The sequence below is a fragment of the Anser anser genome, assembly GCF_964211835.1.
Source record: "Anser anser genome assembly, chromosome: 2".
NCBI classification, from domain to species: Eukaryota; Metazoa; Chordata; class Aves; order Anseriformes; family Anatidae; genus Anser; species Anser anser.
The window spans coordinates 87,196,088-87,210,742 of NC_139721.1; the positions used below are offsets into that span (position 1 = coordinate 87,196,088).

General features: G+C 37.1%; 1 protein-coding gene across 27 annotated transcripts in view; it reads left to right on the forward strand.

Annotated features, from left to right (window-relative positions):
* The window catches only part of CDH18 (cadherin 18), a 543,479-nt gene that overhangs the window by 493,074 nt on the left and 35,750 nt on the right, over positions 1-14,655 (forward strand). For all 27 annotated transcript variants that reach the window (XM_083824886.1, XM_083824887.1, XM_083824897.1 and 24 more), the window contains one exon: positions 13,063-13,199. In XM_083824886.1, coding sequence (XP_083681012.1) covers positions 13,063-13,199 — 137 coding nt within the window. The remainder of the gene's footprint in view (positions 1-13,062; positions 13,200-14,655) is intronic.

Below are 14,655 nucleotides of genomic sequence, written 5' to 3' on the forward strand. Positions count from 1 at the left end.
TCTTGTTGGTTTGCACTAAAATTGTCATTTAGCCATCAGTCTCAGCAAAGGTCTGTGTGTACTTCATCCTTTAGCAGAACCTCTCCAAGCAACCAACTGAACAAGGACAGTATATGTTATCACATCTTGTAAAATGATGCACTTCAGTGGCCTGCTGCCAGTCAGCATTGTACTACTAGTTGTAAATCAATTCTGAATCATAATGCTGTTTTCCCGCTGTCCTTCATGCACTATCCTGCTGGCCCTTTGCACACTTCCCACTCTGTAGATGTATCAGGTGCTTGTGCAAGAAAGGAACTGTTTTAGGTACTCCTTTCCTCACAGTCATGCAATATAATTATTGCAAAATTTTATTTGTGTTGGAAGTCATTTTCTAATATGCTTCATTTTTAGTAGGGTAATGAATGAAGAGAATAATGCAGCACACTGATGTTGCTAAGGGTATGTCATGCTATCTCCAATTGCAAGGTCTAGGGCAAATAGAAGTGCTGAGAAGCAAGCTTTTACAGCATTAGGTTCATCATTTGGAAACTAAACAAACCTGTAACATATTAGGAAGGAAGGATTTTGATATCCTTTTAATGAAATTTATTATTAAGAAAATAATCTCATTAAGGGGAAAAAAAAAAAAAAAAAAAGAAGGAAGAATTCTGTATTGCTGCCCTGGCTGAAATAGTTCATATAACAGCAGAACTGGCTTGGAAATAGGTCATGGTATGAACTAGAGAACTGAAATCAAACCGGAAATACCCCCCACAGCAAGCTTGAAAAAGCACTGATGCCAAAAATATGCATATGGATGTTAATCTAACTTCTTCTAAATTTAAGAGCATTGGGATTTAACCTCAACTGCCTTGGAACTAAGGTTTGAATTCATTAGCAGTTTAGAAGAAGGTTTTCAGTTACATGTTTTCAGCTGTAATAGGATCCAGTGACATTTTTTACTGGCTTTATTTGCAGGATAAGTAATTTTCTAAACTGACATTCAGTGTGAGAATTTTGTGGAACAATACACAAATATTAGTTTGGAAGGTGATACTGGATTTAAAATGTTTCAGGACAAAAATCTTTATGAATACATGTTTGATGCTGTTCCTTTTTGTGACAAAATGGTATAGCCTTTGTGGAAATCATATGAGGGTATATTTTGAAAACAGTATTTCAGAAGCTAATTGGGCATTTTTAGTCTCCCGACTGAGCTGAAATCTGCTGGGTATGTGTGATAGTCTTGGTAGGATGAAACAGCTTTTGCAGAACAATGAAAGCATCAGGTTTTTATGGTTCTCTTGTGCTAATAGCCTAAGATTCAAAATGCTTAGTGTCAGACAATCAATATATACAATTTCTTAGTGGCAAGTTATTGGCTTTGAAAAATTGATACTTCATTATTTACATCCAAATCATAACACAAATTAGAAAATGCCACTAAAAATAACTGCCAAGTTCCTGTAGTTTTAACAGTGTAATTCTGAAACAACAGCTAACACTGTCAGACAGATTAGCAGTAGCAGTAATTTAGAAATAGAAAGAACAAGTGCAGATTTGACTAGTTCCCCCATAATTCAGCACATCTATGGCCCTTATGAATTTTGTCAGTACAATGTAAGACAATAATGGTGACAGAAAAGCTGCAGAAGTTTGTACAATGCCTGGGAAGGATAGAAATAGATTTTCTGGGTGTAACAGGCAATAATTTGGATGTAGGGGGACTGGAAAGAAAAATATTTCCAAATATTTTGCTTTTCTTCTTGGCCTTTTTTTTTTTTTTTCCAAACAATAACCAATGCTTGGGGCCAGTATACTCAATATCCGTATTATTCAAATAAATGAGGTGAAAAATTGCCCTTACCATTGTCTATCCTATTTTTTCCTCATTAGCATTTATTTTTGTACCTTTCCTTCCATCTCTCTCTGTTCCAATGGGGAAAAAAAATTGCTAGCAAAATATACTGAATCCTGAGTTTCTGAAAGGAATCAGCCTTCAGTTACGTGTGAGGGGGGTTCTGCAAGACCGTAGCAGCTCAGACATCCATGACATATCACTGTATGTCACCAGCCCTGGGCCAAGCTGTCTGGCTGGCCTGAGCTGGTGCTCAGCTGGAGGCAGGGTGAAGGAGCAGCTCGGAGGAGGTGTTTTCTATCAGAAGCATGCCTGCAGTGTACTTATGTCCTTCTGTGCCGGTTTGCAAGAGTCACTTTTAAGCTAAAGCCGTGATGAATCTGAAAGGTCATGTCTTTCCTTTATTTCTGCTTGATTCCAAGTTCATTATGAAAAAACAAAGTGATTATAGAAATGAAAATAGGAAGATTTAATATGAGAAAGCACAAATCACATAATCTCCACAGAAGATAGCTATAGATAGGACTTGCACAGCTGAAACGCATGGAATGTTTTCTCAACCAAGTGGCTTGGATGCATTTTCAAATGCTGTGAGTCTACAGGACAGCTAGGGAGCAACGATTTGCTTCACAGTTTTCCTAATCCACTTCTGCATCCTTTCCACTTTATAAGGACGCTCATTGCTATGTGTGAGACTGATAAAGCATTAGACACACAAAGTTGCAACCATATCACTTCTTTATTGTCCGGCTGCTAGAAGAGATATGGTACTATGATTATTCACTGTCCAATGAACTAACGCTTTATTTGGATTGCCAATTTGATTCTTATAACTAGAATAATGTTGAGAGGAGTAGTTACAGTAATTAACAATGTTGAAGGGAAATCTTTTTAAAAACTAACAATTGGAGCTAAACCCAAAAAATAAATAACAACCTGTCTCATTATCAGTTGTGAAGAGACTGAAGACTTTTTTCTTCTTGTTTCCACACTATGATTTCATCTCAGTAATTTTGGCTTGCTCCTGAACTGAGCAGTCTTCAGAGGGCACTGACTTGGTGCCAATACTTGTACTAGTGTTTAACTTTTTCAACCCCAGCAGAAGAACCTCAGTAATAACAAATGTAGCTATTATTGGTTTCTTTTATTCAGACATAATTATCTGGTTGGCAGTTTGACAGTTTTAAAGGACTTTTTTTTTTAAGTGGATTTTTTTTTTTTTCTCAGAAATGCATTTTCAGGGAAACTTTTTAAAATGCTATGTTTTGAAATATAAGATTATTATTCTATTGAAATATGAAAAGTAAATGTAATCATAGACAATATAAAAACAGCAAATATGAAACCTCCATAACACATTAATTTTAAATATTTTTGAGTAGTTTGGAAAACAGTCATTTACTTATAAATTTGTCTTCTAAATCAATGGAAAACATCCTAAATTGTACTTCTTCCACAGGGAACACTCACTCGTTGAAACATTTATGAGAATATAAACCCTTTTCATTGCATTGTGTCAAAGTAGTCTACTTCCATACAAAAATGTTTTGGGTTTTGAAAAAAATCAGGGTTATATCTTACATAATATCTGACCAGCAAGCACGTGTTGAATGTTTCCGATCCATTTTAAAAGAACAGATAAAGACTAAATTCACCAATTTTCATTTTGTTTTATATATCATTAATTTTAAATCTCTCCGTACTTAGATATGATCTTTTTTTCTTCCTTAAACCATACACAGAAGACTTTTGTGGACACTAGGCGTGAAAACAGATTTTAATTGGCAGGATGCATATGTGCATCGGGAGCAGCCCTAGGCTGCTAATATGGCCTCAGGGCTGCAGTTGTGCCTGTTGAAATCCTGCCATCTTCCTATAGGTGATATTTAGGTGGTGAATGTCTAGCCACAACAAATGCTCACAATGTTCCTTGGAGCTTGCTGACTGCATCTGCTCTATTTTCAGTGGAAATCTTTTCAGAAAAATAACATTGCTGATATTTCCCAAGACCCCTCCAAGTTAATGGGTCAGAAAAGACCAAAAGCATAGTTTGAAGGCCCTGAAACTTAATATTAAATTCATATTAATTTGATCCCACGCTGATACTGTCTCATGAGCAACTGAAAGTCCATTGTATCTTGGTAAGTGTAGTTTGTGAGAAATAAGTCATACTATTACAGAAGCACAGTATTAGGTCTTTCTGTATTAATATATTAATATATTGAAATTCAAATCATTTTGACCCTAACCACTCTGTAGTCTACCTTGCTATAATGAATTCTATTAGCTGGTACAGAAATTGATTAGCTGTAGGAAACTGAAATAGTCCTAGTGACTTCCTGAAAAATGAACTTATTTCTTGTATGTTCTCTTGACACTGTTGCATAAAAAAGCAGTAAAACACAGAAAGAAAAAAAAACGAAAAAAAAAAGAAAAAAAAGGAAAGATAAAAGTGCACATGGTTTTCTTTTACTGAAAACAAGTCTTTTTACTTCCTTTTTACAAGTTTCTGCTTCCTCCCTTCCTCCCTTCCTCCCTTCCTTCCCTCCCTCCCTCCCTCCCTTCCACCCTCCTAAGTTAGGAAAGAACGAAAGTACAGCCTCACTTTGGGGATGAGAAGTACAGCCTCATCCCCGATTCTGGCTTCTCATTTTTCTAATGGTCCTGTGGTATTGCCTCATAATGGATTATGAATCATAGTGGCTACAATACATGTACTAAAGAGTATAAAAGTTTGCTTTCCAGCTTCTTGGTATCTGGAAGCTGTAATGAATTCAAAGTTGCTTTACCCTAGTTTGATTTAATTTGACAGCCTTTTCTTCCCTTCTTTCAGAGAGAATATTGAGAAATTAATGAATGACAAGTACATAGGATTATAACAATTAATGTGATGTAAGAAATTGTTCTTCAAATCCTGCATCAGGCAAAGAAACTTATTTTAATTTTTGCTGCACTGATAGTAGAAGACAGACATAGGTTCAATACTATTTGGCACCAGACTTTTAGAAAGTCTGTTCATTTTCAGGAAATGGTATTTTGAAAGTAATTGCCAATGTCAATGAAAGAACATACCCACAGAGTTTCGTGTATTCCACTTATTATTTCTTAAAACTGTAAAGAAATAAAGCAGAGGATTTTGTTTATATACTATTTTTTGATGCAAAGTTTGTATTTACAGGAGGCAGAATAAAACCTCAAATTCTGATTCACCCATTCACACAAATTTTAATTGTACAGATTCAGCCTATGAAGTGGAGGGAGGTGCTCTCTCAGCTGTGTGAGAGGGGGCTGGGGAGATTTAAAGTGAAAATTGCATTTTAAAATGTATTTTCCTCCTGTCATCTGAGATCAGTATTGGTTTCTATGCCAATCCCGCTTTACTGTCACTAGGAAGAGGGGATACAAATCATGTCCTGCTGGATAATATACAAAGCATCTTCGCCTGGTTGCATTCACGTGTCTTACTTGTCATTTAGATGTCCTATAAGTTAAATAAGGTCAGTTTCTTTTTTTAAATCCTGTGCACAGGATGCTTTGTTAGCTGTACTTAGGGCAGCCTGCTGAGATCGGTGTCATTGTATAAAGAGACCATCCCTCCCTCGCATGCCTGAAAAGGAAACATTTGCCTCAGATCCTGCCATTCCTGCACTTGTGGAGGCAAAGGCGGACATCTGTCCTCCTCTCTGCTCAGGCCCCCAATGCGTCATGCTGCCATAACCCTGTGATCAACACCTACAGAGACACACTAATATCTTCCCAGGGTATGTGAATGCCTCACAGCTAGCAGAGGGGAGATGTACCCTCCTCCATCTCACCTCCTTCTTCATTTGTTTTCTTTCTGTATTCCTTCAGTATTATTCTTCCACAAGATTGTCTGTAATTCAAAATAGAAAAAGAACATCCTGTTTTGAACAGCTGGAGTCAGAGCAGATTTTTTTCTCCAATTTATTCTCTGATTCTGTCTGTTTTCACAGAGAGCAACCATTTTAAAACATTTCCTTTCAGTGTTGAGGTGGGAGATCTGTTGCCGACTTTTTCCCTGAGGCCTCAAATTATTTTTGATTCTTGTCAAGCTATGTGTCCCAGACCTCCTACTTTCTCATGCAATGGTGCTGTTGCCATCCGCAAAACAAATTTGCCTAACAAAAATGTCCATCTCTCTGAGAAGGAACTGGTAAGTTGTTCTGACAGCTTTTCTCACTAGGAAGCATCCAGTTCAGGATGGTGGTCAAAATCTCCCAGCAACCAGAACCACCTCCATCCCTTCCTTAAATCTGTGAGAGAAAAACTGACAGAACATCCTTATAAAGCAAATCTCATAGCCTGATTTTTCATTCCAGGACATCTATGTTTCTATAACTTCCACTGACTTCAGAGTGCCTACAGTATTTCATAAAATTATTTTATGGTTTTAGGAGTTGGCCTTCATGTCTGAACAGTCTCTGTGATGCAGTCTTTTGGTAGGGCCATTCACCTCCAATAAGCAGTTATAAATCTATTGATCTTGTTCATATTCTTTTTTGTCTTTAGCATGACCTAGTAAAAGATAATGATAATGATAATAATAATAATAATAATAATAATAATAATAATAACAACATGCCTGTAGAATACCATTATTTAACTGGTAAACCTTTGGGAACAAAAAATAATTCTCACATAACACCGACTGCACCTTATTTCTTAGCAGCATTGGAATGTGAATGTTAATCTCTCTGAATAAAGATCAACTCCGATATAGCAGTTCTGCCATCAACACATCTACTAAAAATGCAGTTAGACAGTTGTAATCTTCTGAAAAGATTTGTAAAGTCAGGAAAAGAAGAAAAACCTTTATCTTGCTTTGACTTCTGAATTATGCCTCTGAGGGTGTGGGATGTTCTTAGCCTACATTTTCTGGCAGAGTTAGCTAGGAAAGATGATCGGTGGTTTTAGCACATGTAGACAGACATTGTCAGCTAGAAAAATATGGGAGTAGAGAAATATCGCATTTTCTTCAAATGAACAGCATTGCCAGTTTCCAGCGTCCAAGGTGAGCAGTGTGCCAGCAGTGCTCAGGGGATGGGAGTGAGAGCAGGAGCAGGAAGCCAACTTCTGCATGAGGTGCAAACCAGAAGTGGCTTTGCCTGGAAGCAGCAGTTTGCAGCTTGCAACTCCCCCACGCCTCCTGGGATCCGCTACCTCACTTTCGTGGGATGAGGAAGGAAGGCTCTGCCACATCTGCTGAGCACAGATTTCGGTATGAGAGGTGAGCTGGGAGTCCCGTACAGGAGATGACAAGGTACTGCTGTTCAGCTGATGGATGTCAGCTGGCAGCCAGTGCCAGGGCTAACTTAGTGGGAGCAGCTTATCAAGTTCCTGCAAGCACTCCGAGAGGAACAGTATTCTCTTTGAAGTTAAACTATGCCTATCTGAAAAAAAAGTGAAGAAATGGTAAACAGAGACATTACCTTCTCTGAGCTCTCTTCAAATGTATTTCATTTTCACAACTGGAAAGCACAGTTGAAGCACAGTTCTCAGTAGCAGTCTTCTGTGGAGCTCTGGAACGTCTAATGTCTCCTTAATCTACTAGACACGCTGCAGGGAGAAAATTGGTTACCTGCTGTTTTGGCAGACAACTACTGACTCGCACTTCATGATTTCTTTTCTTTCCTGGAGAAGTTTGTTTGAACTACGGGGACGAAGACCATCCCTGGAAGGGAGACAGTGTGGTGCGAGACAGTCATGGCAACAGAATGTCTCCCCACTGCCTCATTTGGCTTCAAGGAGCATGAACAGTGCTGCTGTCTGGAGGGAGACAGAAGATGAAAGGAAGGCACCAGAATGTGTCCCATCGTGGAGCATTTCTTATGGCTCTCCAGCTGGCCAAACACAGAGAGTTGCAGCTGATCAATTCCCTCACTCTTCTTCCTGGTACACCCTTCTCACCCTGTGTCGTTGTTGCTTACATGTTTTTTCTGATGTATTTCTGGGGAAAAAAATCTCCATCCCTTGAGTCTGACTATCTTTTTCTGAGGAAAGATACTTTGCTAAAATTTTTAACTAAATGGAGTTCCTTATAATGGTATTTTATTTCTAATAGATGGCCTTTAGATGATGTGACTGATTGGTTTGGCAGAGTATTGTTTTTCCATGAACTTTTGTAGTTGGTTCTTTGTAACCAGCTTCTGTTGTTATTAGAGAACTGGCTAATTATATATTTTATATATATATATAGCCAGTTCATATACATATATAAATTGATACAGCAGCCCAAAAAAGTACCAAGAAATGTGAATTCAGACTTGGCTGAAATGTCATTTTGGAAGTTCCTTAGAACTAACAGTTTTGTAGACAGGGTGGAAATTTGTAAAGGATTTCTTTTTTTGCAGTTGTTGAATGTAATAATAAATAATAATAGCATAATGGCAGGCTATGTTATAGACTAGTTTAATGACAAAATCAACAAAACAAAAAAGAAGTCAAAAGCTCAAAACACTGTTTACAATCTCAAATTCAAGGCTTACTTATAAAACATAAATGGAGAGAGAGAGGCTGGAATTGTGACAGACTATAGCGCTTGTTTATCTTGTTTATCTATTAATCGTTGCCATACTGATTTTAATATTATTTCAAGACTGAATAATTCAGGGAGCGAGAATCTGAAAATGTTTATGAGCTTTAACTCAGAAGCCCTTCTAAAAGGTTTAGAGATCATAATTGTTATTAAACTCCTTTAACGTCTTTTAAAACCTTCTCCATGTTCAAGCACTCTCTGTGTTATTAGCAACTGACTACTTCAGTAACGCAAACTGTTTTATATGTCGAGAGTGCCTAAGGCCCATCTTGCATATAAATTTCTCTTTATTTCCTAATTGGTGCAAATACTTCTAGTTTTCAATAAAAATGGTGGTAATATCTGTCACCACTGAACCACTGCTTCTCTAAAAGCCAGGAGGAGTGAAGGAGGAGCTGGGGGCTTTGGTCAGAAGTAGGAATAAGGACATGCATGGAAGCCAGTAATGCCCTTCCATTGAGTGACTCGAGCTAATAAAAAGGTGGTACATGTTGCATTTCCCAGTGCTAGCAGGAATGAGTTTTGATATTTAATTTCCTTCAGACTCTCTTTAGGTAGTGTGACTAATAGGTCTTCTATATTCGTAATCCTTTTTAATGTAATTTCTTTAAGATTGTTTTCTCTAGCTGGTTTGGAAGTAAACAGTTTTTGGAGAGTTGTTTACCTAAGCATGTCTTGTTATTAAGTCTCATTATTAACATGTGCCATACAACTCAGATGTGCTAAGTTAATAGTTAAAAGTATGCTAATTCATACAGCATTGTCATGAGTAAATGTCTGTAAATAAATATCTGCAGTGAATATTATAAATTCATATTTTAAATGAATGCATTCTAAATGGGTAAGAAGAAACTGTCAGTTGAATTAAGGTGAAAATTTACTTTTGAAGTAACTATTTGAAATTCTAAATTTGCACTATAACTCTTTCCAATCTAAAAAAGAGACATTGAAAGAGGTGGTGGGAAAGGTAGGAGAGGAAAGGTGTGACTGGCTTTGTTGCCAATTACTGAAAGTAAATTTTTAACTAGATCAAATAAATTCAGAAGCCTAAGTAAAGCATCGTTGGCTTGGGAGCGTGGTGTATTTATGGACATATCTGGTGTCAATTCTCATCCTTGTTGTGGTTTAACCTGGAAGGCAGCAAAATACCACATAGCCATTCACTTACTCCACCTCCAAGAAGCGGAATAGAGGAAAGAATCCGGGGAAAAAAAAAAAAAAAAGTAAAACTTGTGGGTTAAGATAAATAAGATAAAGACAGCGTAATAGGAAAGAAAAGGGGAAAAAAAAGTACACGAAGCAAGTGATGCACAATGCAATTGCTCACCAACCACTGACTGATGCCCAGTCAGTCCCTAAACAGTAGCCAACCACCCCCCACCCCACCCCCACTTTTATAGTTCAGTGTGATGCTGTAGGGTATGAGACACTCCTTTGGCCAGCCTGGGCCAGCTGTCCTGGCTGTGTCCCCTCCCAGCTCCTGGGGCACCCCCAGCCTCCTCGTGGCAGGGCAGCACAAGGAGCTGAAAAGGCCTTGGCTCCTTCCACTGCTCTGCAACAACTAAAACATCGGAGTGTTATCAGCATTATTCTCATCCGAAGTCCAAAACACAGCACCATACTAGACACTAGAAAGAAAATTAACTCTATTCCAACCAAATCCAGGACATCATTTAGATAAATTAGTAGCTAATATTTATAAAGCCTACAATGTTAAGTGTTTCATAAATGCAATGAAACTTCTTCTAAATGTCCTCTTACATGCGACAAGAATGAGTAGCTCTACCAAGGGAGTGTCTTGAACAAAATATTTTTAGGGCATTTGGCAGCAGTGCTTTAGACTAACATTCCTAGTTCTTTTGCTCTTCAGGAAAGTCTTCTGTAACTTGTTTCACTCAGACATTCGTGAAAGTTGGGACCCCAGCAGTGCAAATGTTTGCTTTAGATATGATGCAAAAAGCAATTTTAAGGAAGAATCTGTAATAATGGGGAGAACTAAACACCATAATAATGGAAAGCGTAAGACGGGGACACTCTTGTATTACATACATGAACAAGAAAAATTCTGTTGAGCTCTGGATGTTTTAATATGCTGTAACTATATATAAAATTTTGGACACGAAGAGGAAGTGCTACTGTGGATAAATTAGAAACTATTTTTTTTTCTAGTATCACTGTAAATGAAAGTGTTAGTACAGTGAATCACCTCAGGATTACTTTATTTCCATGAATGACGTAGAAAATACAATTGAAATTATTTATCCAATATTGAGACCTTTAAACAGAGAACTTTCATCTTCTATAGAATACATTTAAATACATGATTTAGAAAAAAAAGTTAACATTTCAAAACTAAGACAATCTTTTATTATATGTCTATGAAAATGAAGTGTTAGGTAGTCACAATTCATAATAGAATCAAGCTTCATTTTTTATACACAAGCTCCGTACTTTGGAAACATAATCATCTTTTTGGTTCTGTTTATTCATGGGGGGAAAGGTAGTAATTTGTTATGATTATGAATCACACATGCACAAAAGAAGCTGTGTATTCCTATGGCTTTTTTTTTTTTTTTCTCATTTAAGACCAATTTTAAATTATGTCTATTTTTAAACTTCTGTCTGCAAATACTAAATAGCCCTATTTTTTATGGTTCTATGGTTAGCACAATACTGACTCAGAGTAGTCGCTGTGGCTGATGTTGGAAGTAAGTAAACAATGTCGACAATAATAAATGTTTGAAGGAACAAGACTCTTGTATTATAAATTGTTTTGGAATAACACTACATACTCCATAAGAATAGGTCAGTGAAGATTTTTTTTTTTTTTTTTTTTTTTAGTTTGGCAGCCTTTATGCACACCACTGTATTTATTAGCTCGCAATTACACTATTGGTGATGTAGAAATAAGAGTAATTGCATGGGACAAATAAATCATTTTCACTCATATATAGCTTCCATATATTAAAATCTTCACAGAATGAAAGCAGGGCTGGCACATTTTCAAGAAAAACAATTATGGTATATAAAAAGTTCTGTCTTCTTCCTTATTTTTTTCCTCAAGCCTAAAGTTAGCCGAGAAGGTTTGATAGGGGTCTGCAATTGATTCATTTCTTAAAAGCTATTTTAAATGATTCAGGCTTTGAGAAAAAAATGTCTTGTCAAAGTGCCCGAAAGCCAAGAGACTTAAGTTGCTGCTTAGTTCTGCTTCTAGGCTAATGACAACAGCAGCTTTGGGAATCACCTATATCTGCTTCTAGTCTCTGTAATGTGAATGTTCAAAGTGGCTTATGTCATTATGTTGTCAACTTCATGTCAAAGAGACATGCTTCAAAACAGGTACTGGGACTGAGCACACTGCTTAAGCAGAACAATAATATTTGTCTATTTTCTGCCTTTCCATTTTATGAGTTTTAGTCAGAGTAAATGTGTATAGTATCTTACTTTTGACAGAAATGTGTACTGCTGTCTAAAATATCACCTGTTAGCAATTTATATCTTTGTGACTTGAAGTGGAAATCTTGTTATGTATCAAAACGTCAAATAACATTATGAAAGAAATGAAAGGCAGTATTACTTTGGTTGCCTCCATAATACAGATTTTTTCTTTTTTCCTTTTTTTTTTTTCTAAAATTTCTATGATTTTTACAAAATCAAAAGTAATATTTCAGGCTGGTGGCCAATCACTAGTGGAGTTCCCCAGGTGTCCACTTTAGGGCCAGTTCTCTTTGATGTTTTCAAAAATGACTTGGATGTAGGACTTGAAGGTGTTTTGAATAAGTTTGTAGATGATACTAAATTAGGAGGAGCTGTTGACTCCCTTCAGGGCAGAGAATCCTTGCAGAGAGATCTTGACAAATTGGGGGAATGGGCAATCACCAGCCACATGAAGTTCAACAAGAACAAGTGCCAGATTCTGAACCTGGGAAGGGGCAATTCTGGTTATACATACAGACTGTGGGATGAGAGCCTGGAGAGCAGCCCTGCAAGAAAGGGATCTGTGGGTTCTGGTTGACAAGAAGTTGAACGCGAGTCAACAGAGTGCCCTGACAGCCAAAAGGGCAACCCGTGTCCTAGGGTGCATCAGGCACAGCACTGCTAGCTGGTCGAGATTGTCCTGCTCTGCTCTGCTCTGGTACAGCCTCACCTCAAGCACTGTGTGCAGTTTTGGGTGCCACAATATAAGATGGTGAAGGGTCTAGAGGGGAAGATGTCTGAGAGGTGGCTGAGATCACTTGATTTGTTCAGCCCAGAGCAGAGCAGACTGAGGGGAGGCCTCATGGTGGCCTGCGGCTTCCTCACGAGGGGCAGGTGCTGAGTTCTGCTCTCTGGGGACAGCGGCAGGACCCGAGGGAATGGCATGGAGCTGCCACAGGGGAGGTTCAGGCTGGGTGTTAGGGAAAGGTTCTTCACCTAGTTGGTGGTCAAGCACTAGAACTGGCTCCCCAGGGAAGTGGTTGTGGCACCAAGCCTGACGGAGTTCAAGAAGCATTTGGGCAATGCTCTCAGACATAGTATTTGTTTTTTTGGGTGGTGCTGTGTGTAGGAATTGGAACTTGTGGGTCCCTTCCAACTCAGGATATTCTATGATTCTTATGTAGCTTTCAGTGACTTTGGATGATACTTGTTACAATGCGTATGTATTTACTATTTTATTTCTTCTTAGATATTTCATTGATCATAACACAGAAGAAGATAGGTATTTCACCATTGATGCTAATACTGGGACCATTAAGACCGCCAAGATCTTTGACAGAGAGGAAACACCTTGGTACAACATCACAGTGGCTGCTTCTGAGATAGGTAAAGAACGTATGTGGTACATAGTATTAAAAAACAAAACAAAACAAAAAAAACCCTATGTGATTCCACCTATGTAAATTTATCATGTTTTTCTTTATGTAGTAGAAGGATGCCTTTTTACCCAGGAACAGTTCCAGGCAGTCAGTGGCCTAAAATGAACAGTTTGTCCTATTTGTTTATCATACTTTTATATATCTTAGAAGACAACACTGTATAGTACTGTTTGAGAAATTCATCCTTTCTTATCTACGATTAATTTTTGTTAAATATGCCAATATTAATTTATTTGTATCTGTCAGGTGTCTAGCAGTTTCTGATTGACAAGTTGAATGTCTGGCTTTTTACTAGGCAAATTTTCAAGTAAAGATACAATAAATACTTCCCTATGCATTCAAAAGGCCTCAAAGTCTGATGAATTTCCATTGGCTCAGACAACCCCTCATACAGTCAAAAAATGTCTATGTAGTCCCAGACAGACATATTTATATGAGGTAGGGACAATTTTTAAGAAATGAAGAATTCTGGTAACCTTTCTATTAGAGAGTCCTTACTTTGACACGAAGTTTTAGAGGTTAAAAAAATAAAAATCAATGAACTAAATGAAAAAAACGAAAAATCCTATGTTGGATCAATAAATCCAGTCTTGCTGAGTACTCTTAGTGATGCCATCATTCAGTGGAAAGTGATTTTGATCAAAACTATGAAGTTCTTATTTTTATTTTATTTTAGTTTAGTTTAGTTTAGTTTTGTTTTGTTTTGTTTTGATTTCTTTTGATTTATTTATTTATTCCAGCATTGTCAGATGACACTTTACAGGTTTTACTTAGAACAAGTGCCACTGACATAAGTGAGACCCCTCTGCTTTCATCTGTTTCATCTCCAGGTTGAAACATAATCTGTTCTGCCATTACATTGCTAGCACATACTACAGAATTAATAGCATGTACATATTTTATAAGGACAACAAATTGTTTTTGATTATTGGACTTGCTGTTGCAACTGAGTTTACATTTTGAAATAAGTAAATTTCCATAGTAAATAGTAACATCTAGAGTTTTATGGTTAACCCTTTGTAAAAGGTAACCACTGCACCTCAGTGTGCTTGACAGTATATTTGTATATCTGTTATTTCAGTGCAGCATGAAATTAAATATAATTTAGGCCTAATCATAAGTAGGTGCATAGTAAGTGGTAGTTTTAGTTAAAATTTAAAAGCCACATTGGGACATACTAAAAACAGGCATAGTCACTAGGCTTTTTGGGAAAACATCTAAGTACGATTATTTTGCAGAAATAAATCTCAATAGCATTAAACTGAAATGTAGCTTTCTGCACTAGTTATTTCATATAGTCAAGTGAGTGGTAGTTCACATACCATGCTGAGAAAGGTTTTATTTATAACTAAAAGAAAACTGTATGAATAATGAGGATGAAATACTTTTTTTTTTTTTTTTTT